The sequence below is a fragment of the Lissotriton vulgaris genome, chromosome 5 (assembly GCF_964263255.1).
Source record: "Lissotriton vulgaris chromosome 5, aLisVul1.2, whole genome shotgun sequence".
NCBI classification, from domain to species: Eukaryota; Metazoa; Chordata; class Amphibia; order Caudata; family Salamandridae; genus Lissotriton; species Lissotriton vulgaris.
In genome coordinates this window covers 210,857,371-210,884,246 of record NC_141693.1, presented here as the reverse complement: position 1 = coordinate 210,884,246, position 26,876 = coordinate 210,857,371, and the positions used below count along the sequence as shown (strand labels likewise).

The 26,876-nt window shown below is 42.9% G+C and overlaps 1 protein-coding gene across 2 annotated transcripts in view; it reads left to right on the top strand.

The window, feature by feature from the left end:
• The window catches only part of EXD3 (exonuclease 3'-5' domain containing 3), a 2,419,489-nt gene that overhangs the window by 402,916 nt on the left and 1,989,697 nt on the right, over positions 1 to 26,876 (top strand). For both annotated transcript variants that reach the window (XM_086921181.1, XM_086921182.1), the window contains one exon: positions 13,361 to 13,422. In XM_086921181.1, the coding sequence (XP_086777307.1) occupies positions 13,389 to 13,422 (34 nt within the window). In that variant the 5' untranslated portion in view covers positions 13,361 to 13,388. The remainder of the gene's footprint in view (positions 1 to 13,360; positions 13,423 to 26,876) is intronic.

Genomic DNA, 26,876 nt, shown 5'->3' with positions numbered 1-26,876 from the left:
GTCCCACGAAGAACGTCAATAAAGGCCGGGTTAAGAGCGCTGCATTGGCTGCCCGTCAGGGAAAGAGTGAAGTTCAAATCTCTGTGTATTGCTCATCAAGCTTTCTGGAAATTGGGCCCATAAATCAATCACTCTTTGATCTCCCCTTATCTGCCCAATAAAGCGCTTCGTTCATCGTCTGCATCTCTGGCCAAGATCCCTAGAATTCATAGAGCCAGAGCAGGAGGCCGGTCCTTCTCTTACAATGTATCAAAGCTGTGGAACACTCTTCCTCTGTATCTGAGAACTAATCCCAATCTGTCTAGTTTCCGTAAACAGCTTAAAACTTTTCTGTTCCAGTAATTAGAACCCCTTTGTTTCTTTAAATGGCAATTTTTTAGTCTTAGCGCCGGGACGCCTGAGGGCAGCTGTAGCGCTTAATAAATCCTCTTTTCATTTCATTTCATTTCATATTGATTAAACCCTCTCTCTCTATGTATATATATTCCAAGAAAAAACCCAAAGGTTTAAAGGTAAGTTATAGTTAGGAAAACGTTATTTATTTTTGGGATACAAACTGAACTTAAACTACGCCAACGTAAGAAATTCAACACTTAGTTATTTCTTATATTTATGATTTATGCACCACTTAGCACGTATTTATTATTTGTGACAAACCCAACTTAAACTACACAAACATTAGAACTACTAAAGTTATAGTTATCTCTTACATTTATCATTTACTCACAACTTTTAAATTCTTATGTCATACTTCTAAATCACATTTATACTTAACAATCACCTTCAAATTAATATAACTCATTTATCTCCATACATAGTCTCATCTCAACTGTAAATTACAAGAAAAATAAAAATACATTTATTTGCCACTACATTTTGTTTTTATGAACCAGGCTGCTTGCAAAAAGCCGGAATCAGGGAGCACAATCATTTTGGTTTGTCTGATTTACAAATTCTCAAGGCCTCCCAATAGTGGCAAGTTCCCAGTTTTGAGGAAAGTGGGGGTAATCATTTAGATCGAGGGTTATTGTACACACATCAAAAAAAGAGAACATGCTCGTCATGCTCATGGCCTGAGTTACACACAGGGCATATGGCATGATTAGTTATAGGGTTCGACCGGGAGACCGTAAAAGATGCCAAGGGGAGAATACCCATTCTTTTTTTTTTTTTTACTATAATTTTTATTGTTTTTTTTTTTTTACAGACATATAATACAATACAATACAGAAATGCGTGGCTCGCTGTCTGTGCAGGGTATGTATGTTATTGATAGTTAACTGGATCTATAGCTTACTTGAGAGTGGACTTTGCAGAAGATCTAAAAATTCCTCAAAATGATAGTCTACTTTGAGATTCAAAAAGGAGTTGGTTTGACTCCCAAGTGAAGACGGTAAACAGTATAATATAAAGTTGTGTGGCGTGGTGTATAGTGTTCAAAGTTCAAAGTTCAAAAGACCTTTATTCGAATTTGATAAAATTCATAAAAGTACCGAGCAAAGTACACATATACATATAATACAAAACAGTTATATAAATAGCATTCCATAATAACAAAGTAGTTCATACAGTGATTAAGCAGTAAATTTCATTATCTTATAAAGTTTTTGCAGTAGTATCATTATGACTGATTCTGATTTCAGGGACTTTCCATAGTCTTGCGTGCACGTATGGCTAGTCTTAAAAAGTGCTAGTGCGAAAGGTCAGTTCATCAGTGTCCAGGGTAAGCAGCAACATATAGGATTCCTGAAGTGTGAGAGGTCTGAATTTTCTAAAATATGGGGTTAAAAGCCATTTAGTATATCTCACATAAAATGTACAGAAAAACAGAAAGTGCAAATCATCTTGAGTGCTTATACCATCACAAGGGCAGGGGGTAAGATCTGTATAATGTCGGTACCCCAAAGGAAAAGACAGCAAAAATTTCACAGTTCCTGCCCTTAGACGAAATAATAAAGATCGCTCCCAATTTGACATAGGGAGTGAGAGGTAGGGTGGCATAATTTGCATACAGAGACCATTTCCTATGTATTTCTTGACCCCTGATTTCTGAGATTCTCTTCCAAGCCGTTCATTACGGTAAAGTGCATAAAGTGCCTTTTGGACCTCAAATGTATCCTTTAATTCGATAGCCGCTGGGTCAGTGAACAAAATACCTCTACCAATTTCATTAAGTGTTTTAAAAACTTCTTTAAACCAGGGGATCTGCATGCCATTTTCACAATTTAGGCAGTCCTTAATGATGTTTTGTGTAAGGACAGCAGCCTCATTCCTCCAGATTCTAATCCAGAAGAGAGCTGGTCTTGCTTTGATAAAGTCACTTATGAAGGGGAGGTTGAGTTCATTATGGCAGATAAAATTAGAAGAGGAGATCGGTGCACCCAGCAATTTTCTGCAGAAACGGTTTTCCTCTCTTTGGATGCTAATGCTGCTGACCGATCCCCAAACTTCGGCTCCATACGTGGCAACAGGAGAACACTGTAATTTAAAAACTTTAACAATAGCCTTTGTGGCGCCGATTTTCTTTGGGCGGGGGAGACTCAGGACAGAATTGTTGGCTTTCGAGAACTTGCTCGTGGCGTGGGCCACATGCCCACTCCACGAGCTGTTCGCAGCGAAAACCAACCCCAGATAAGGAAACTTATGGACAGATTCTAGTTTATCTGTTCCAATTCGAATTGTGCTGAGTTTCCTTTTGCCCGGCCCACAGGACATAATAAAAGACTTTTTAAAATTAACTTTCAGATCCAGTCCCTCCATAAAATTTACGAAACTATGTACAAGCAGACGTAGAGCGTTAGGTGTACGTGCCATAAGGACAGTGTCGTCTGCATGTAAAAGCACGGGTAGGGGGTTGCCTAGAATAATTGGGACGTCAGGGGTAGCTTTCTTTAGACAATTGGACAAGCCGTTAATATAAATGATCAACAGCAGGGGTGCTAGAACGCACCCCTGTCTCACCCGCCTCCCTATCTTAATGGCTCCCGATACCTCTCCGCCCATCCCAATACGTACCTGTGCTTTCAGGTCAGTATGGAGATAGGCTAAGAATCTAACAAGAGTGGCATCAAGACCGTTCGACAGGAGAATTAACCAAAGCTTAGATCTGTTCACAAGATCGAATGGGGATGAAAGATCCATAAAAGCTAGGTAAGCAGGGGATGAGCGAGCAATGCAGTATTTGTCAATTATCAATTTTAGATTTAAACATTGCTCGACTGTTCCTACCCCGCTCCTGAACCCCATCTGGCAAGGATCTAAGAAGTCAGAATCAGACGCCCATTCCAGTACCCTATTATAAATTATTCGTCCTAGTATTTTTAGAGTGTTATCCAGGAGGGAAATGGGACGATAATTTGCTGGGTCTGATCTGTCTCCCTTTTTATAAATGGGAACGATGATACTAGTAGCCCAGGTGGCAGGCATGGCTACTTGTGGGAGACTGTTAAAGATGTTAAGGAGTATTGGTGTCCAAAGCGCAGCATTATATTTGATAATATCGATAGGGAAGCCGTCCGGTCCGGGCGCCTTATTACCTAGACTCTCTTTAATGGCTTTCCTGACTTCTAGGTCCGAGATCTCTAAGCCTTCTGTTTGGCCCATATTGGGGAGAAGTTGCTCGTCAGAGGGGGCGACGTAAATATTAGAAAAATGGGTCTCCCAGGCTGCACTGGTTATATTGCAGCTAATTTGTGTAAGCTCTTTGCCCATTTCCCTCGTTCTCCTGACAGCCGACCAAAATGGGGCGCTGCTACCCAGATTGGCACTGATGACCAGCTTATCCCAGTGTTCGGAGAGCAAGTTTGCCTTCCTTTCCGATATTTTGTCTTTGTAGTTTTTCCTGGCAGCTCGAACTACATCTTTACATCTGGGTTTGGCAGAGAGGGCCTTTCTTAAATCTCTATTGGCCACGGAGCAAGATGTATCAAACCACCGTGGCTCTTTGTGTTCAGTAGGGAGTGGGACTGACAGGAGGATTTTTATATTTGAGCATAAAGCTTCAAAGTCTGTGATCAATTTTTCATTATTTGTGCTTGGGGAAGAGAGGCATTTCAGTAAATCGGGATGTGCCTCCTGGATCGTGTCTATGATGGCCCCACAGTCAATTCCCCTCCATTTAAGGCGAAGGCCGTCAATTGAGGGTGTAATATCCCTTGCCCCGTTTAAATTCATAAAAATTGGACTGGGTACAAGATTAAAAATAGCTAACAATGGGTTGTGATCACTGAAAGACGTTTGCACCACAGAAGATTTAGTTAAACAATCTGTTAACAGAGGTGATGTAAATATGTAATCGATAATTGAACCGTTATCCCTGCCCTTAAACGTGGGGGCATAGGGAAAATTCATATCATACCCTACACTCATTACATCAACAAGATTAAAATCAGAAAGTATGCTGATCAGTTCCAAACCCCTGCGGTCATTACAGTGATCAAGATTAGTAGATCCATAGTTCTCTATAAGTTTCACGTTAAAATCACCCCCAATCAGAATGCTAGTCTTGGTGTCTACTGACAGGGAACAATCAATCGTGTTTAAAACCTTAGATAATGCAACAAAGTTTTTGTTCGGTACACCATAAAAATCATTATTATAAAAATTAATTAAATAAATTGTGGTCTTTGAATTCAGTTTATATTCCAGAATTTGAATGTTGGGATTGGCAAGGTTATCTAGCTTCAGATCTCTAATTGTACCGCCTGCCAAAATTCTGATCCCCATAAAAAGACCACCCACTGCTCGGCCAAAGCTAGGTTTTACTGATGTCAGGCTGAAGCAGTGGTAGCCTTCGATATACAGATTATCAACAGCCCAAGTTTCTTGGAACATAAGTATGTCTGCATCATTAATTAGTTCAATCCAAGCAGGGTCAGAGAGCTTAGATTCTAAACCTGCAACATTCCAGCTTAGAATTGATAGGCCATGTTTGAGTCCGTGTTTGACGAATGTACTCCCGGTATTCCCATTGTCATGGTTGAGTGGTTCGTTAGAAATGGCCAGGATACTGTCCGACAATATAATTTCTGTAACAGCAGTTTTAACGTGGTGCAATACAGCTGGAGTTGTGGCACCCTCTGAGTTACAGGCTTTTGCATCGTTGCACATTTCTTTATTGGGGGATATACTCAGTCAATCCTGTTCGTCTAAAGATGATAAATAATCGAACCGATTGAAAGTAGGGATATTGTACATTGGCCTAACTTCGTTCATCTGTGCAAACTGGAACGGATTAGGGATTGGGTAAGGCCTATCTCTAAAATTACTCTGATGCATAGTTGGGGCTTGAAAGAGCTGCGGAGGGTTGGGGGTTAAGATTGGCATTGGGGGTTGTGGATGCCAATTGCGGTTGTTGGAGTAGGCGACATTTGGGTTCTGATTCTGGACAAAAAGGGGTGATTTAATCCTTGCTCCAAAATTCGTATCCTGATGAGAATTAGTGGGGAAATTAGCCGTGGCTTGTTCGGGGGGTATCAGATGTCGGTAGAAATATCCTAAGGGAAGGAGCGTGGTGTTGAATTCCCAGGGCGATGGTAAAGGGGCATTGGCAAGGGTTTTCTCTGCCCATTGTGGATTTCTAAAGCTTATGGTGACACAGTCACCCTCAAATTTTTTCCTGAGTGGTCCAATCCAGCCCACTCGCTGTGTGTTAATAATCTCCCTTGCACCATCAATAGGGTAATTGCAGTTAGCAATTAGCCAGTGCAAGGTTTTGTTTTTAAGTGATGTGGGATTTTCATCCAGATCCTTTCTTAATTTGGTGACATTTACTAACACTAGTACATATGCGCCGCATTCCGGTGGGAGGTTAATGCGGGCAGGAACTTGTCTAGGTGTTTTTGGAGTGGGTTGGGCCGAGATAAGGTTGCTTGTTGAAGTTGCAGGGTGACCTGTGGTGCTCACATTTGGAGGTTTAGTATTGGTGATGGTATTAGTGCCAAGGTCCTTCCTTTTGTCTGTGGGTGTGCTATTGGTGTGCGATGTTGCCGCTTTTTGTTTAGTAGTTGGACCATTGGCCAGTGCGGCAGGTGCAGCTTTGTGTGCGTTATTTGGGATAGTTGGAGGTGCTTGTGGAGTATTTGTTTTGGGGCCTGCTATTTTGGTGGTGTTGCTGTTATTTGTACTTATTGCAGGACCTTCCTTTAGGAAATTCTTAAGGGGGCTACTCAATTCAGCTAGTTGTTTTTCTATTCGAGTAAGCCTATTTTCAATGGGGGATAAATAAATGCTTAATAGTTCCCCCAGTCTTTCCAGCAAAGGGTCGTATGCCGTGTCTGTGTTATCATTAGTATCCATTGTTCTACCCTGTTGAACCATTTCACTTTCATCCCCCTGAGATATTACCGTAACCCTGGTCGTGTTGTGGTTAGGGACAGAATTGGTATTTTTCCCAGATTTCCTTTGTGCCCGGCCATATTTCCTGACCATGGTGATCCGGGGCTTTGGTGCGTGTGATTTCTGTTTTTGAACTGCACCCTCTCGCCTACCTCTCAGTTGCCTGGTGTTATCAGCAGATTTTACTTTGGGAGAGGGGTTGATGGGTAGATCAGTGACGTGGAGTGGCAGACAATGGATTAGCATACAGTGGAGTGGCTTATACTGGGGTGGTGTAAAGTGGAGGGGGGTAGAGTGGAATAACGTGGAGTGGCATACAGTGTTTTAGAGTGGAGTGGCTCAGAGGGGAGTGTCTACATTGAAGCAGATGTACCGTGAAAGTGTGTGAAAGGATGAACACAATATGTGACCATACTATACTTTATAATGAGTAAATGTTCATTTTGGTAGTATATATAAATAGTGTAAGTAGTGCTAAATTTATATGTTTTATAAAACGTAGTTATATATTGTGCTATGGTATGCCGTGTTAAGTTCCCGATATACCACTGTACATGTAGCTGATAAGTCATTAGGTCATTGACTAATGGCTGTGTTTACCAACTGTAAAGTGCGGCCATGTTGGTTTTATCAATCAATCAATCAATACATTTGTAAAGCACACTACTTACCCGTGAGGGTCTCAAGGCGCTGGGAGGGGGGGGGGGAGGGGGCATGCTGCTACTTCTCAAATAGCCATGTCTTGAATCTTCTGAAGGTCAGCAGGTCCTGGGTCTGCCGTAGGAGGATGGGGGAGGGTGTTCCAGAGGTCGCTGTTCGGATGCGGGGGACTGTGGCAAGGGGGACACTTTTGCTGGGTTTTGCGTTCCTGGGGTCTCTGTTGTGCTGCGTTTTGGGTTTGGGTTTTACATATAGGTAATTTAATTAGGTTTTTATTGTTGTTGACAACCTATTACCACTTTAAGTGGTAGTAGGTTAAAATGTTATCTATACATTTCTAAATATTTTTATAGCAGTAGGGTAAACTGCATTTGTTTTTAAGTAGTGCAGTAATTTGTTGTGATTAATGCGCTACTGCATACAGTTTTTTGTACATATTGAATTATGTTAAATATAGGAAATGCACTTTAGCACACTATATTTGTAAAATATAGTTTCTTAAAGTGTATTTCCAATGTATTCACAATTTTCTTTTTAAAAATGTTTTGGGCTAACACAATAGTACAGCGAAAATTCGTCATTTTGTTTTTTAAATATACAGAAACTTATAAATATTTTTCCCTACCATTTACAACTTTACTAAAGCAGTAGTACGTATGATAAAAATACCAAACCTAATTCTCAACTAGGTAGGAAGATGTAATGCAGAACAAAAGCAAACTCAACCTAAAAACATGGCTGACTTTAACTTTGTAAAGGCAGTCCTTAGCCAATCACCTAATACATATTCATCATCAAGTACTGCAGTGCTACCAAGAAATTTCTGGAAAATACAGCAGCAACATCACTAAATTCAAAAACCTTATCATTTAAGTAATGCTTCATCTACTTAACTGCAGTACATAAATTAATCATCTGTGCACCCTAATATCTAATGCTGAGTAATTGCCACAAAATCTGACTGGCCGTTTTCACACTACACGAAATACAAAAGTCTATGTAAAATGCATTGGATTTCAAGCTCATTTTCGGACTGCCCTTCTTTCTTTGCACCCCCTTGTCCAAAGGCCATGACATTTTCAAAGAAATGGGTGCAACAGATCTGGAACATTTTGCGGACATTCGTGAAACGGTTGCAAAGTTAAAATACCCAAAATACCGATCTCTGGTGACCCTAACTATAATTACAGAGTGTCTTATCACCAAATATACATATATTTGTTTACTCCAAAAAACAGTTAAAAACTGCATTATGGATCAGGCTCAACCCCGTAAAATCATTGAAATTCACCAGTTATGGTTATGAATGCACACAACAAATGCCATAACTCACAGTGCCCATTATTGTTTTCTTGTTCGTTTTTTTTGATGCTGTGCTTTTGCAAAATTGCTATTTTGTCCTTGGGGATAACCATAACTGGCAAATTTCAGTAGTTAAGTGTTTCAGCCAGAACCATATCTCAGTTTTAACAGATTTGTTGTTTGTTTAGCGAACCTCAAATGTTTTTATGATGTTATTAATTTACCACCCCTGTTGCGCAGCAGGGGTTGGGTGCAGGATTTGACCTGTGACCAGGCCTTGCACCCAACAAACCGCAGATGGACAGCCCATGCTAACCATGGTCAAAGGCTGTGCACAGCGGTGGCTGAGGGCTGAGCCTGACCTGCATCCTGCGGGCGGGGTGGGTGGGCCGCCGAACCCTCTATTTCTTTCCAACCCCCAATGATTATGACCCTCAGCAATATGCAGTAGGAGTTGGCAACCAGCCCTGCACTCCGTCTGCCTGAAGAAGCTGTCCACCCTTCTCACATCCTGTCTGCCATACTTTTTCATATTTGGGTGTTACATGCAAATCCTAATTTTTTTACAAAATAGTCATTGAGTCCACTACCTAAATTGCCACTCATGATCTCCTTTTGACTCTTTAGTTACTCCCTTTTTTTGCATATTTTTTCTTTTAAAGTACACCGGTTTTCCTCACCTCTGGATTCCCCCAGCACTCTCCGCGGATCGTACAATCAGGCTATCCCAGATAGTTGTGGACAAACAGTGTCTATGGTAAAAGTATTTCAGAGCCTGACTAAAGTGTAACTAAATGGCTCTGAAGCAGGACTGGAACTGGGAACATCAACCAGCCCTGGCAGATTGCTGCTCGACTAGCCCTTTGGGGGTGGAAGGAGAGGGGGGAGTTTGTGGTGCTAGCAAGAAGCACTGCTCCCGCCTTTGTTACAGGGGGCCGATATTGCAGCACTGTTGCAAAACCGACCCACGCTGGCACAAAACCCGCTCCCAGCCCACCGGGGAAATGCCTGGTGCCTGCTACAGCTAGTCCAGCCCTGCTCTCAAAACATGCTAGTTAGCCATCAGTGATCCTCGCCAGCTGCTTTCTTGGTTCCAAGTGTTTTTTCATTCTCAATAATCCCGGAGTGAATAAACTCTTGTTTGTATCGTTGTTGTTTTATTTTTTCAGTTACGTCGGTGGCTGGGTTCTTGCAGTTCAAAGATAAATCTAGGACTTCTCTCCTTTCCATTAAATGTTTAACTTTACTTTTTTCCTGTTTCAGCTCATTACCCTCCTTTGTAATCTTCTACCCTGCCTTCTTCTCCTTAAACCATTACTTCCCCGTTTTATAACATTTTAATAAAGACATGATGGCGCCCATAAGGTCTAGAAGGAGTTCTACCTTTCAAAACATCCAGGAAGAGATCACCCAAATGTGAGGTCTAACTACTGTGCCTAAAATTATACTGCTGTCTGCCTTACATGATATAGCCTCTTCTGAAGTGTCAAAAAATTCAGATGTATTTTAAAATTGTTATGAAGAGAAACCAAGTCTAAACAAAAGGAGATGATGGACATAGCGGTGGAAACATTTCAGACACTCGACCCCAGTCACAGATCTGGGTTCCATCATCATTCTTTAGCTCACTTCGCCAACCCAGTTCAGATCTTATGCTTTGGTAAAAAGGCAAGTAAGTTTAACTGGTATCTGGGGGATCTCAAACTGGAAATGGTCAAAGAATACCGTTACCTAGGGATATGGTTTGATAAGACATTAAACTGGCGTACACATCTGGAAGCCCAAAAAGCGAAAGCCCATATCTCTATCTGTGGACTAAAAATGTTTAACCGGGATTATGGGGATCTGTCACATCGTCCAGTTTTAAAAGCTTTTAACGCAATGATACCCCCACAATTCCTCTACGGAGCAGAAATCCTTTATTTGAGCTGTAAGGGAGTCTGGGACTTGGAGGAAGGGAAATGCCTGAAAAACCTGTTATCTCTACCACAATCATCCATGGCCCAAGCAATAAGAACAGAAATAGGAACAAAGTCTTGGGAGGTACGCATACAAACTGCGATAATCAGACTCTGGAAACGATTGGACGATATAGAAGGTCAAAAAGTTGCTCAATGGTGAGGGAAAGAAATACAAAATAGTGACCTAAAATGGGCAAAAGCTTGTAGGGAAAGAATGGCGCAGGTATGTGAAAGGCTAAAGGTGGAGGTGAACCAGGAAACTCAACAAATCGTCTGTACAATGAGCGAGCTGAAATTCAATGGTAAAGAAGTATCCAGAGAGTCCGATATGGGCTATCTGGTAAAGAAAAAATCAGTAGAATTTATGATGAGCTCCTGGTCAAATGAAAACTAGTTTCCCTACTTAGATATCCTTCCAAATCGCTGTTATAGGCAGGAGATATTGAGATTGTGGATTGGGATCAAGCTATGGTTGATAAATAAAGATCTCAAATCAAAAATGTTAGACCACTAAGGGTGCTGTAGGTGCACCCTAGGCACCAAAGGAGTTCTTGTGCACATACTTTTAGACTGCCTAACATTACTAGAACAGTGGAAACTGTGGCTGCGCCCAATATATTTAAAATATGATTTAAGAACTAGGGCACAGGCGTTCAATCTCTTAACAGAAATGCCCACTATTGATATCGCTATTGCCCTAGGAAAATATATAAAGGCGGTCCAGAGACTTTTAAGAAGTCAGGAGTAATTTTTAAAAATTTATGAACTTTAAACTAATTAATTAAACATCCGACATAAAAGGAAATGAAAAGTGGTTTAATGTGAAAATAAGTCTTAGTAAAAGTGCAATTTTATTGGTGCCAGTTTGTAACGTGTAAGTGTATGTAAGATTTTAAGCTATAATGGATTATTTTGTACATGTTTTATCACCTTTTATAAGAATATTTTAAACCTGTGGTATTATCTCTTGCTCTTGTTTAAAGATTACGATCATAATAAACATATCCTTTCATCATCAACAAACTTTATTCGGCTTTAAAAATAAAACCATAAAAGTCAAAATAACCTACGATATACCATTATTCAGGTTACTAATTACCAAAAGTGATAAGATCCGGATAATCAAAACACAGAATAAAAATACCTGATTTACAATACAAATCTTAATTGCGGCTTGTCCTAAGTCTGATGGCGACCCGTAAAAAGTTAAGAGTGTGCAAAGCGGTATCACTAGAGAGAAGTTGTAAAAAGGTAAAAGCTGGTCTCACTCTCCTAAAACCCATTTAAAAAAAAAAAGGGGAATGATAAATAACTTTCTGGGTTTAATATAAAAAGTACAAAACATAAAAAAGTGCATCTTGTCCTGAGGAGACTCTCTGTTGTAGGCACAGGGCATGAGACACTGGCCTCTATGGGAGCCTTGGGGTGTGCCAATAAGTAGTGAAAGAGGTCGAGCTAGAACCTCGTCAATAAAAAACGGTCATAAATACTTTTAAGCCCTAGAAGGTAAGGCTCGGTAGTAGGCACAGTTATCAATACAACATACTTACGCACACTGGGTTTACACAGCTCTTTACCCTCTCTATCACAATGACTTCTTCCTAAAAAACCCTCCCTGGCCCAAACGAGTTCCTTTTTTCGAATACCCTCCGGGTTCGTGTAAAGACCTACTCTTCCTAACCTGGCGAAGCCAACTCTTATATATGGTAGCCAGCGGTTACGCAAGGCATGATCAAGAGAGAGGCAATCCCTATGACGTCTTTACTAAGTGTATTCTCTTGCTTAGAACTAATTTTTGAGCCACAAGGCCAGAGGGCGTAAGGCCAGATCATTAGCAAGAAAAGACATCCCCAATTCCTTGTGAACAACGTAAGATGGAGTACATTGCGGAACAGAGAGAACTCTTTGCAAGAATGAGTTCTCAGTGCTCTGCACAGACCCAAGCTCAATATGACCCCATATCTCACTCCTGTAACTGACCTTTGAGATGCATTTGGCTTGGTAAATCTTCAGGAGGGCCCCTATTGGTTTCCCTCCCACTCTACTAGCAAAGTTAAAAATGGCTGCAGAGGCTTTCACTAGGTCCCTTTCTTACAGTTAAGCAAGGGGCACCAGCTCAAGGAGTTATCAAACACTACTCCCAAATAGGAGAAAACATTTGTTTTAGGTATTGGCGAGCATCCGAGTTTAAAAGAGGGCTGCTTAGCCTTTGCCTTACCGGGATCCACTTGCATGATATATGATTTAGAATGATTCACTGACCGGTCCAGCTCCTCCATAAAAGAGGCAAAGGCGTGGAGAAGAAGTTGTAAGCCCCTTGCAGTCTTCACCAGAAGGACTGCATCATCTGCATATAAGAGGACCAGCAAACTGCGCTTGCCTACCTGGGGGGTGTCTGCTTTAGTCCTAGAAGGGCCTTCTCTAGGGAATTGCTGTATAAATTAATAAGGAAGGATGCGAGGATACACCCCTGGTGCACCCCTCCCCCCTTGATGTTAAACTGGCGGAACACTTTCAAGTCCTTTGAGTAACGTACTACTGCGCTGGAATCTCGATGAAAATCCCTCAAAAACCAAATTATATTATTGTCAATACTGATGGATGACATCAACTGCCATAGCTTGGACCTGTTCACACAGTCAAAGGCTGAGGACAGGTCCATGAAGGCTAGGTATATGGGGCACGCACGGGCCACTGTATACTTGTTCAGGACCAGATACAAATTTAGACACTGCTCCACAGTGGATCGACCAATTTAATTGCCCTGCAATTTTGATTTTTTTCTCTGGGTAATTAAAGCAATACAAATGCAACAATCATGTATGCTCCCCTTAGCTTCCATTGCTTTCAGTGCCCTGAAGCTGCATTAGGGTAGAGTGAGCTTTCAACACGCATGAATAACTGGATAGATCTCATCAGTGCTAACGTGCAGTGGATCTTCATAGACAGGGGAGCTGTTGGGATCACAGTTTATCTCTTTCACAAAGAGGCATAGACACACATGGATCATGTAGAAATAGTTTTTTTGCCTTAACTGACAACTCCATTGGGCATCATCTGACAGTGTGTAGCACACAAGTAATGTTACATTTTTATTTCAGGATTTTACCCATCAGCGCTGCTCAACTCATGGCTGAGAACAATCCTACCTGCAACACAACAGGTAAAGGGATTTCTTCTTCCTTTTGAATGGTGGAATCAGTATCTAAAAGCGAAATGTGCACATTGCTGAGCCTAGACTAATGCACTTTACTGCTATTTCCACACGATGTTCCCTGCTAAGAATATCTGTCATTCCTGCAATTGAACTGAAATTAGAAATAATTTCATCCTTTCTTAGTGATAACATCCACTTTAAGCCTCAAGAGATAGACGTTTTGTCTTCTCATCTTTTCTATTTCTAACTTGGCAGTATTATCAATATCTATGTATCTGTGATGATTTTAACATGTGTATTTGTATTTGCTTATATGGTCGTGCACTGCATACCGAATGAAACATTTTGATTGATTGATTGAATGGTGGAATGTGAGACATAGTTCAGTTTTCTTTTTGGCAAAAATATGTGGCACATAGATGAGTCCTTAATTTTTCACTTAGAGTAAAACAGACTGATTTTACCTGAGATTTGGTCTAGTTTCATATGACGGTGAAACAAAATGACTTCACACTATTTCTTATATTGGTTAACAAGAAAGATAAGACACAATTTGTTTACTATTTTTCCTGAACAGGCTCTCTATCATCAGCTCCTTTCTCACCCTTTATATCATATAACTTGTTTTTAAGTCTGCTATGTTATCCCATTCACTCGTGTTCATGGAGCCTGTTTTTTTCATCTTCACGTATTTGGTTAGAGTGAAAAAACGTACCATCTGTCAAGGATGATACCTTTGTGGACAACACATATTTTTGGTGAAAGTGGTTTGTCCCACACATTTCCACGTGAGGCAGGATGGTGGAGCTTCTTCATGCCAACATAATTAAGATATAATTTTGATGTTATACAAATCCTATATTTATACAATCTGTCCTAATCAAGCAATAATGACTAAATACTACATTTCATCTGCACGCCTTATGTTTAACACTGAGATGGTACTAAAAGGAATTGGACTTCCTTATTCACCAGCTCTGAAGGGGGACTCTGTGATTTCTGATTCTGTGCAAGTTTGCAAGGGACTATAAATGAGACCCTACACAAGAAGGGAATAAGTGTCACCTGCCTACGGTATAGGATGAGTGTGAGGCGTCTCTCTATAAACAAACGGATATCTCAAGCGGGGAGCAGTACCATAAATAACATAAACACCAGAGGATGACAATAAATATATGAAAATAACGAAAATGAATTGTACAAAAATATTTTATTCAAAATAGAAAAATCAGTAAATATTTGAAAGGATTTTTATAATGTTTTACATATGCAATAGAACCAATCAAATAATGTAAGCATACATATTTTCCTTTCAAAGTGCACCCACAAAAACAATAATATATCTAATAAAGTGTACCCTAGTCCAAGTGTATCACTGCGAAATAATATCTTAAAACGTCATCATATCAATTACACAACAGCACTCTCTCATTAAATCAGTCATATCGCATCCATACATCTGTCATACTGTCAGAGCCTACCAATAAAAAATGCATATATAGACAGGAGCCACAGATGAAAATGGTTTTGATATGAAGCACAACCCGATATCTGGGTGGAACAGGACAGTGCTGTATAGAAATGCACAGCCAGGTTTTGGCTGGAGAACAACGAGTTTTTAAATCTGTAGACTAATAACCAGAAATTGCCATATACATTTTTATCAGTTCAATAACGTTGGTTTCATATGCTCCTGAAGAGAGGGAATAGTAGATAGAAAACATTTGAACAGTTCAACTTCCTCTCTTTCTTTCCATGTACCACTGCGTGGTTCCTGTCATACACAGTGCTGATGCGCGTTTCGGTGAAGGGCTTCAATGCAGCCGCCACCTTCTTCAGGGCACAAACAAGATGGAAACCAGAAGGTGGACTGCGTGAGTAATGGTGGAGAAAGGCGGGTGCCAAACAAGAAGTAAAAGTCAGGGCTCCATTAACGGCGAATGATGACCCTTGGCATTGATACACGGTCAGTGCTAACGTCTAATACCAGCATCTGATGCAGCTTCAGGCCAAGGAAAAGGCTAGGAAAGGAAATAATGCAGTTTTCAAGTAGTAAGATGAAGATGACTCCCTTTGGGCTGGAATGGCAGATATCAAGCTAGGAGCGTGGTAAATACCCAGTCAAGGCGGTTGTGGACACCCCAGACATCCGGGCCGGGTGAAAAGTCTGTCTAGAAATGGCGCAGTCCACTAAGTGTCCGTCCTGTGGCAAGGGCACCTCTTTTACGGCAGTAGAGCGTGGTGCCCAAAAGAGTCTGGGGTGATGAGGCAGTAAGGAGAAGATGTTGGAGGGGCTCCATCAAAAGTGACCAGCGTCCCTTATCAGCTTCAATAAATCGCGGGGTAAGCAAGGGGGCACTGTTCTTTTAGAAAAAAAGGATGGTGGAACAAAAGATGGTTGGATAGAGTGACACAGGATCAGGCGGAGCTGATTAGGCAGAGAAAGGATTCTTTGAAGGTACAGGTTCACGGGTGGACTCATTGGCTGCAGGTTGGCGAGGGATCTGAGTCAGCTAGAAAGAGTATGGTTCAGAGAAGTAGTCAGTCTGGAAGGCGTTCTTTGGCTTTAAATTCGACCGACTCTGAATTTGGGGGTCGGGTTAGGAGACCTCCGATTAAGTTCAAAGATTTTGTTAGATATTGATTGATTTTCAGGTCTCTTTTGTGGGGAAGATGTTGTGAATTTGGGGTTTTGTTATAAAGGGGAGAGGTGATATAGTGGGTTTGTATTGTCTTAATTGGTTGAGGTTTAGAATGTAGGGGCTTAGAATGTATGTGTTGCTAGGATGTCCTGTGCTTAAAGTGTTCACGTCGGTGGGTTTGTTCTGCTGTGTCAGTTACGGACCGATCTCTTGCCTATGACACTCTCCTTGTCTCGGATGAAGTTACATGGAATAAACCTTCTACCTACTTCGATAACTTTGGCTCTTGAGTGGTACATACTTTACTTACCACATCCCCTTGTCAATTTGGCCTTGTTAGCTGATAAGGTGGAGGAGCGTCGCCATTCTGAGCAGATCAAAAAAGAAAAAATTAACTAATTGTTATCATTTTATTTTTCCATTGTTGCTCAGCTGGGTAGGTGCAAGGCAGGGCTGGGCTTTCACAGAGGAGCTGAAGCAGGAGTGGTTCGCACTCTCTTAAGTACGCATGCCGGCACCAAAACGTCATGCGCACTTTGCATATTCTCCACCCAGTCTACATTAGAAGCTCCCATTCTGAGCTCCAAACCACGGCGTTCAGACCAATGCGTTGAGATTGGCTTAGGGGAGCCTGGAAGCCTGGATGCTTTCTGTTCCTGCTTTCTGCCCTGGAGTCCTGTAAGCGGGCGAATAGGACCAAGAGGTGGCGGCACACAGGTAAGTGATTTTTTTTCTTTCATGAACCAGTTTGCTGCTCTGAGGAAGGTCTCAAGTTCAAGGGACGGAAGACCAAGTTGCTACTCCTCCGCACAAATAGAGATCCTTTTGTTTCTCCATCCTCCCATCATTTTTCCGCATCATTTTTCCGTCCCAATATTCCAGTTAACTCTTCTATTTGGAGCCTAAAGACTTTTTAACATTCCTTTCTGAAATTACTGCTACAGATAAAGCTGGATTCCAGGGCAGCATACAGTTTATCCCTCTTGATCACTGACAGCTAGTTAGAGCACTTGTAAACTTCTGTGCATAATACTGCCTGTGCCTTATAGGTTAAACCACTCTTGAGTGAGTTCAGAACGCAGCTGCTTAGTTGGTACATAACCTTAAGAACACACAACTATGTTGCATTCAGCCAGAAAATCACTACAGTGGCTGCTGCAGGTAAACATAAAGGCATTTAATTTATGACTCCTTCTTAAGGCCAAACGCCAAGACTTACACCCTTATCTTGCCCTTGAGTTTGCCGGATACTGTCCTCCTAGAACTCTTCACTTCCAATGAGAAACTTCCTGTTAATTTCCTGTGTAAAACACTAAATATCAGGAGGAAGGCGATTCTGTGTCTGGGCATCCAAACTCTGGAGCACCATATCAGGGGTTTAATGCAGTGAGGCACATCATTTACTGTTTAGAAAGCACTACACACACTTTCCCTTTTTGCTAAATCCTCTTAGAGATCTGGTGCCGACAGAGAAGTGACCAGTAACAAGAAACTGTCCATAGTGTGTTCTATAAACGTATTCACTTACTCCCACTAGAACACCTCCTTTGGCTGCCTCTGCCAGCCCAAACTAAATTCAGTTGAAGCTGTTTAATGTACAATGTCATGCATTTAAAAAGGCAAGAATAAAACTATTGACCATGTTTTCAACATTTTTATAAGAACAGATAGACGTTTCGGGCTGTGAGTGAAGAGACATAAAATTATATATCTTATGCACAGCAACAGAAAAGGCTCTGTTATGTGTGACTAATTGATTTTTGGGATTGACAGTCAGAAAAGATTGGTGGACCTCAATGGTCAGGTAGATATTTGAGGGGCGAATTTAGAGGATAAAAAGTATAGTGGTAGGAGGTTGCATGTAAAACTCTTCTAGACCTTAACCTGACTCTGTTGCATATGGGTAACCAGTATAGAGACCTCAGGCCTACATATGTTCGCACATGGGGTAGGCTGAGATTAAATGGGCTTCTGCATTCTGAACTAATTGCAGGTGTAAGGTACATTTAGCTGAATAGCCAGGGAAACTGAATTCCTTTTTGGGTGGAACCCCATTTTAGCCAGCCAGAAAGTGCTGTCCCACTGATTCGCTCCTGGGGAGCGGTGATCAGAACTTCTTTTTGAGCTATTAAGCTTCATAAAGTTTGTCGCCATCCATTTCTTGATGATGGCCATGCATGTATTCAATAAAGCGTCTTGTTTATACAGAAAGTGGTAATTATTTTTTTTGTTACAGCAAAATATGGAAAATATAAGCGGTGTGCCATCTGTATAAATATATAATGATGAATCAGGCAAATTGAGTAAATTCGCCATAGGGTACATGTACAGACTAAATAGCAGAGGAAGAGAGTTTTGCTATGTGTGACACTAAAGTGTATAGCAAGATAGGAGCATTATTATCTTTTTTAAACAAAGTTGGCTCATGGGATTGGGGGTTAGCACTTCTCATAGGTCAGAGTTGGATTTGTCAGAGTTTAATTGATTAAAGGTCTGCTGAAGTCATCCAAATAGTATATGTTGGTGGCATTGGACAGCTCAGTGTTACGGCTTCTCCCTGAAGAACTGAGGGTCCGGACATGAAGTAGGTGCTGTCGACCAGTTAGAGGGGTACAGAATGTTTCACAAGAGGTCTGAGGTCTAATAAAGCTCCTTTGTAAGATGTAGACTTAAGTGAAGGATCGGAGACAGGACTCGTGATCTACACATGAATTATTGGAAAGAGTGTCCTGCATTTTAAAGCATTGAGGGGGTTAATACTTGGACATTAATGATCAGTGCTGTTAACAAATTGTATCCTTTTTTATTTAAAACTTCAAAGAATGTCTTACTGTTAAGTTACATTGCTTTGTGTTGTTTTTCCTGCTAGATGTCTAAACTTTGATTGCTATGTGACCACTCTCCAAGATGCAATATTTGATAGAAGCATTTTTCAGATAACAAGTTATCTTGTTGATGTTTTCTGATGAAATATATGTACTGAAAATAATATACTCCATTAAACCACTCACCAACAGATGCTTCCACCCCTTTTCTCCTGATGCTGGTGTCGATTTTTCAAACTGTTAACTGTCCAGCTCAACTGGCTGCAGATCACAATTTCTCCTGTAATTGCTCTCTCCTCTAGTCGTTCTCCCAGCTCGTTTGCAAGGCAGTGCACAACCACAGAGACAACAACTATGAGTCTAGGTTTTCTTCCCAACATAAAGTTCTTTGGTTAGAGGTAAAGGGTTCGGATGAAGACGGTGGTGGGAAGGGGGTGGTGGGAGGAGGAGGAAACAACTCAACTCCCGGATACACTGTCTCTCCTTAGCTGGTGGTGCTGAGCTGACCTCCAGAGTCAAGGTAAAAACAAACTTCTGCCTTAAGGTTGCCTATGTCCATGTGAAACCAATGGGATGCGATAGCCAATCAAAAGGTGTGCCACTGTCAAAAAATGATTAGCCAAGCGAAGCAAGGCACTTGGCTGGCATTTTCCTGGGCTTACTACATTGAAATGTGGGGATGGGACTGGGAATGGGAGTGCACAAGTGGTTAGGAGTACGTTGATTTGGAAGTCAGTGGTCAGATATTTCAAGTGAGGTTAAGCTATTGTTGGGCAGATCTGAAAGCACAGCTTCACCAGGCATCCAAACTTGTTTCAGTCAGTGCATTGTTTCTGGCAAGTCAAGGAAAACATGTGTATTGCACCCCACAAGGGAACATTACCCCTGGGTCGTCCGCATATATATCTGAGGGGCTATTAAGGTAGTAGGGGTCCCAGAAAATGTTGCTGGAATCCTGACACCTGTGCAGCTTGAAATCTGACCTACCAGAGAAAATCAACCATTTCATGTCTTCATTCATACCGGCTGCCAGCATAATCACACAACATGCCCCAATGAGGGAAGACGAAGGCCTCCGCTTTGTGAAATTTGACATTGGTGCCACAAGGCCATTGAGTACAAATTAAAGATCCTGTGCCCTTCCACTAGTAAACAGCCATCGCTAACTGCACGTCTCAACAGAGCTAGGTGAGGGGGCAGTAGTCCTCCTGTCCAATAGGTGGGCGTGAGAATACCCAAGCTGGAATAGAGCTTGTGCTCTGCTTTTAAGAAACAAGTATACAGCACGCTCCTCCACTGTGCTTGGAAATGTTGTGTCTTCTTAGGAGAAAACCCAGAATTGGCCTGGAAATTTTCAACAGGCATGTGTATGTCGCTTTTTGCATTCTGCTTGCACGTCATCCACACCTGGAAGTCCAGCATTTCCTGAAACTTATCACCTCCAAGATTTCCTACTTTTCACCAAGAACAAGCCACTACTAATCCAGATTTGGCCCAACAGCATGAACATGGACTACATTAATGCAGTTAGGTTGGGTCAAAGCATAGAGGACTCAATTCAAATGGAGTCAGACCAGGTGAAACCCAATGGGTCAAAGTCAGTGGATTTAGGGAAAGGTGTTCTAATTTGTATAGTAACCAGCTATATTTTCAGGTGTCATTTCATCCTGAAGGGATGAGACACTTGGTACACAATCGAGATTGTGTATTTATTAGAAGTAAGTAAACTAAGTAAATATTTTATTTGCAGATTAATTAAAATCATTTCAATTTCTAAGCCATACAAAAATGTTGAATAAAAAAAATATATTTACTCCAGTATTGGAACTTTCATAGATTCACATGCCTGAATCATTCCCCGTCGTCGAGACGGGAGTCTCCGGTATATAAAGAAGCAGTGCTTAGTAGTGTAGCAAACTGAAAAGAGGCCTAGGCCCATTTCCCTTTTGCAACCTATAGCCTTTATTATGTAAAAAAGGCCCAAACTTTTCCCTGAACCAATCAGAGCTCCTCACCCTCTAGAACACTCCTGAGAGAACCTTCTGCCCCTCAGATTTTTCTGCCGCACGTTGTGCTAGGGAGTCTCCTTTGAGCTCTGCTCAAACTCTTTACTTCTACAGTATTTTGACTTGGATTTTTAGGTTTCTACTTCAACCATGTCTGAGAAAGAGAAAAAAGGATTATTTAGAGCTTGTTCAACCTGCTCCAAGAAGAGGTTGTTTACAGATGACCCTCACAAGGACTGCATCTACTGTCTCTTTCCAGATCATAAGGCAGCAGATTGTAAGGTATGTCATACCTTTTCTAATAAGACATTGAGAGATCGTGAGGGAAGGCTACTGATCTGGCTTCAGAAAGTCAAAGCCAGGAAATAATCCTCTCAAGTGAGAGTGAGGAGGAATCTGTGGCGTCTAAGAGATCTCAGAAGAGAAGTAGATCTCCTCAGACACATTCCTCAGGGGAAAGACCTGAGAAGGCCCTAAAAAAGACCACCCCAGGGTCTTCAGGGCGCAGTCCCTCAGAATCCCCTTCAGTCTCATCTAAGGGGAAGAAGGGATCTGCTGGTGAGGTGAAAGGCACAAAGGCCACTTCAAATCCACCACAGCCGCCTCAGAAGATCAAGATTACCATCAAACGATCTTCTTCTGCGCCTTCTGAGGAGAAATCAACTCCGTCGACTAAGAAAGGACCATCGACGACGAAAACTCCTCCGTCGTCGACGAAAAAGGATAAGGCTGGTGAGAAAACAGTGTCGACGATTTCACCGTCGACGATATCGTCGACGGTTTCACCGTCGACGAGGGCGTCGACGACCGTGTCGACGGCGGCGTCGACGACGGTAGCGTCGACGAGGACTGTGTCGACGATGGCAGTGTCGACGGCAGCGTCTAAGAGGACGACGACGTCGACCGTCGGCGACGGTGACTTGGTCAACGACGGCAAAGGGTATCTCGTCGACGTGCTCGTCGACGATGGAAAAAACACCAGAAAAAAGGTTGGGGCCTGGGAAAAAACCTATTACACCGGAGGTTACATCTCCAAGCAAGGTCTCCCCATTGCTACCGTCTCACTTACTGGAAGAGGAAGATTCGGAGGAAGATGAGGAGTATGGTATTGCCAGTAGCCCTTCGCAATTACAGGTCAAGTTACCAGGAGGATGATTCGGAGGAAGAATATGGGGGTTATCAAGAGCAACCCCAGGAACAACACTGATATCGGCAACAACAACGAGAAGAGATGACCAGTGTCCCATCCTCTTTGTTGAGGGATCTCCAAGGAATGTTGAAGGATTATAGAAGAAGATACCCAGCGACTCCAGTCACTCCACAGGCCGTAGAGCCGGCTCCGCGTCAACGCTCTGTTCCAGGGACTCCGATTCGTAGGAGGGAAATTGTGCTGGAACCTACTGTTAGGTCCCCACCACCGACAACACACCACGATACCTCGGATGAGGAACAGGAAGATGGTGAAATTGCGGACACAAGTGCAGAATGGCATGACTATGTTGCCACATCACCTGCAACTCCTCCGCAGAGACCAGTGGACTCTCCACCGGAGGACATTGGTAGATTTCATAATTTAATGGAGGGAGCCACTAAGAGGTTTGCACTGACCATGACAGAAGAAAAAACTGAATGTTTTCTATATGACTTTAAAGATTCGTATCGGAGATCTGTACGATCTTTGCCTGTAGTGTCTCATATCTGGAAGGAAGGATTGAAGGTCATGGAGACGCCAGCGACGGTAACACCAGTTCTGGCCAGACTGGATAAAAAGTATAAAGCACCGGTCGACGCTCCATCTTGCCTTGTGGGTCATCCCAAACCGGATTCTGTTATCACGCAAGCGGCACAACAGAAATCCAGGAACCCATCTGCTCCTATTGCAACGCCTCCAGACAAGGAGGGCAGAAGGTTGGATAACGCAGGGAAGCGTTTTTCTTTAATGTCTGCTCTGCTGGTAAGAGCCGCTAATGCCCTGGCTATATTGGGGAGGTATGACAGGCAGATGTGGTGCGACCTGTCTCCATATGTTAACCTGGTGCCAGATCCAGAGAAGCAGGAGGCAAAGAAAATTCTCATGGAAGGAGAGAGGACTTCGGCTGAAGTCATAGACTGCGCTATGGATATAACGACCACAGCATTTAGATCCTTGGGAGGAGCGGCGGTTCTGCGCAGGCAAGGTTGGCTGCGAGCAACAGCATTTAGACCGGAGGTGCAGAACAAAATCTTAGACCTCCCTTTCAATGAAGAAGAATTATTTGGAAAACATATAGATGACACGCTGGAAAGTATCAAGAAGGATACTGATACCGCAAAGTCTCTGGGAACTCTGCAGTACAGGAAAACCCCTTTTCGTGGCTCCAGGGGTAGAGGACAGTCCTTGTATAGAGGAGGATACCAACAGGGGAGATATTTGTCTTCTTATCAGTCCTCATCACAGCCGTACCGTCAGCAATATAACCAGCGTCAGTCAGGAGGATACACAAAATCAGCTCCTAGGGGACGTGGTGGCCGAGGAAAGGACAACACGCGTAGGCAATGACAACCTCCATCTTCCGGCTCTGTCAGATGCTCCCCAAGGTGGAAAGATTGCTCACTATCTACACAATTGGCGGAAAATAACAACGGACCAATGGGTCCTCAAAATAGTTCAATTCGGTCACACCCTAGAATTTATTCAGACAACCCCTTGTACGCCACCGATGCACAAGAGAGCAAATCATCTGCATCAACTCCGGCAGGAGATTCGGACAATGCTCCGAAAGGGAGCAATAGAACCGGTACCGAAATCCCAGGAAAACAGGGGGTTTTACTCCCGGTATTTTCTTATCAAGAAAAACAAGCTCCAGTGGCGCCCCATCCTGGATCTCAGATCCTTAAACACCTATCTCAAGAAACAATCTTTCAGGATGGTATCTCTACAGGACATCCTTCCGTTGTTAAACCCAGGGGATCATATGACCACATTGGACCTACAAGACGCATATTTCCATGTGCCGATACATCCTGCACACAGGCAGTACCTTCAGTTCTGGGTAGCCGGAAGACATTACCAATTCAAGGTACTGCCATTCGGCTTGAAGTCAGTGCCAAGGGTTTTCACGAAATGCCTGGCTCCAGTGGCAGCTGTGTTGAGGAAGCAAAAACATCAAATATTTCCTTACCTCGACGACTGGTTAGTCAAAGCAACATCAAAGACACAAGCCAAAGCGTCAACGCAAGCTTGCATAGACTTATTCGCCAATTTAGGATTGACTTTAAACCAGAGAAAGTCGAACCTCCACCCAGCAAGAGTGATTACATTTCTGGGAGCAATATTGGACACGGAATGCAACAAAGCGTTTCCTTCCGAGGAAAGACAACTGAGGATTGTGTCCCTCTTTCAAGACTTGAGAAGAAGAAAGCCTCTTTCAGTCCGCAGGTACAAATCCTTGCTGGGCACAATGTCCTCTTGTATTCCACTGGTACCTTGCTGCACGCTAAGGATGAGACCATGGCAGGAACAGATCGATCTCCAATGGCGTCAGGTGGAGGGATCCTTCGACGATATAATAAGGGTGACACCAGTGATGCGACAGGCAGCAGAGTGGTGGACGCAAAAGGCAAATGTGTCTCAAGGGCTGTCGTTTCTAGCAAGTGCAGCTCCGCTAGTGGTAACGACAGATGCATCATTGGAAGGATCGGGAGCTTTCCTTCAGGACCTTCAGGTCAGCGGCCGTTGGCAAGCAGAGGAGCAGCAATTACATATAAATCTGCTGGAGCTCAGGGCGATCCGCTTGGCATTACTGGCTTTTCTGCCAAGGATAAAAGGTGCGCCGGTGTTAGTAAGAACAGACAACACCACGGCGATGCATTATGTAATCAAGCAAGGGGGAACAAGATCTCTCTCCCTGTCTCAGGAAGCCCAGGAGATTTGGGAATGGGCTATTCAGCAGGAAATATCATTGACAGCAGAACACCTCCCGGGGGATCAAAACATCAAAGCGGACACTCTCAGCAGGCTAAAATTGTCCTGCCACGAATGGGAGCTAAACCAGGAAATCCTGGACAGCGTCTTTCGGAGATGGGGAACACCGTCGGTGGACCTCTTCACTACAAGGGAAAACAGAAAATGCAAGTACTTCGCAAGCTGGCTTCCCCAGAGGGGATCTTGGGGGAATGCGTTTTCCATGGCATGGTCCGGCATCTTTGCCTACGGTTTTCCTCCAATTCCTCTTCTCCCCTGCGTACTGGTGAAGATCAAGAAAGAGCCGTGCAGACTGATCCTAGTAGCCCCGTGGTGGCCCAGACAACACTGGTTCACGGAACTGCTGCTACTGTCGGAGGACCGTCCAATTCGGTTGCGCATGATTCCATCGCTTCTGACAATGTCCAAGGGGCAGGTGCGCCATCCGGACCCGAAATCCTTGCGATTAGCAGCCTTTCTCCTGAACACTGTGAGTTTAGCCATCTGAACATCTCACAGGAATGTAAGGACATCCTGTCCAAGGCCAGAGCGGAGAGTACCAACAGAACTTACAGGATGAAATGGAAGAGGTTCTGTCTGTGGTGTAAGAGACATGATGTTCATCCTCTTACTGCTGCGCCTCATCAGATTATACCGTGCATTCTGCAGTTAGCGAAGTCAGGATTAGCACATGCCTCCATCAAGGTGCATTTGGCTGCGTTATCCCGCTACAGGAGGTCATCGTCAGGCCCATCTTTATGGTCTTTAAGGATTATCAAAAAATTCATGAACGGAATATTCAGAGTCTTTCCACCAGTAAAGCCTCCACCACCATTATGGAATCTGAATATTGTTCTCTCTCAATTGATGAAGCCACCATTTGAACCGATGCACAGGGCAGACATGAGGTTCTTGTCCTGGAAAGTGGCTCTTCTCATTGCATTGACTTCAGCGAGAAGAGTAGGGGAACTACAGGCGCTCACGATTCAGGAGCCTTTCTTGCAATTTCAAGAGGATAAGATGATTCTCAGGACAAACCCGAAGTTCATTCCAAAGGTGCCAACTGATTTTCATTTGAACGAACCATTGGTGCTGAAGCGTTTCTTTCCGCATCCAGCAACAGCGGCAGAAAGAGTATTACACTCTCTGGACGTTCAGAGATGTATGAAATTTTACTTGAAAGAAACTTGGGCGTTTCGCAGGTCTTCCCAGTTGTTCGTCGCCTTCAGCGCACCCAGGAAAGGTTTCCCGCTGTCAAAGAGGGGAATTGCCAGATGGATTTCCAGTGCAATTGTCTACTGTCATCAAGCTGCTGGAAAGCCTTTGAATGCACGAGTCCGTGCTCATTCCACGAGGGCAGTGGCCACATCCACTGCATTATTTGGAGGAGTGCCAATCCAGAATATCTGCAGAGCAGCAATCTGGGCATCTACACACACCTTCACCAGGCACTACTGCTTGGAGGCAGCCGCAGAATCGGATGCGGCGGTGGGAGAGGCGGTACTGCGGAATATCATCCAGTAACGGTGAGCCTTTCTTGCATCCCTCCATCCATACGTTCTCTTGTTTACAAAGCCACATTTTTATATAAGTATGTATATTTATATATGAGATTATGCTTTATTTGCTAATGGTATTGCATGATTATGTAATTTATCAGAAAAATTTGCTTTGTTTTCTTTTTCACTGCTCGCTATTCTGATTCAGGCATGTGAATCTATGAAAGTTCCAATACTGGAGTAAGAAAACAAGTTACTTACCTGCAACTTTAGTTCTCCAGTATTGGAATCTTTCATAGATTCACATGCACCCACCCTCCTCCCCTGAGAGGCTCACCTTGGATTTAGCACAGGAAGTGTATTATTGCACAAGTGAGCGAAAAATCTGAGGGGCAGAAGGTTCTCTCAGGAGTGTTCTAGAGGGTGAGGAGCTCTCTGATTGGTTCAGGGAAAAGTTTGGGCCTTTTTACATAACAAAGGCTATGGTTTGCAAAAGGGAAATGGGCCTAGGGCTCTTTTCAGTTTGCTACACTACTAAGCAGTGT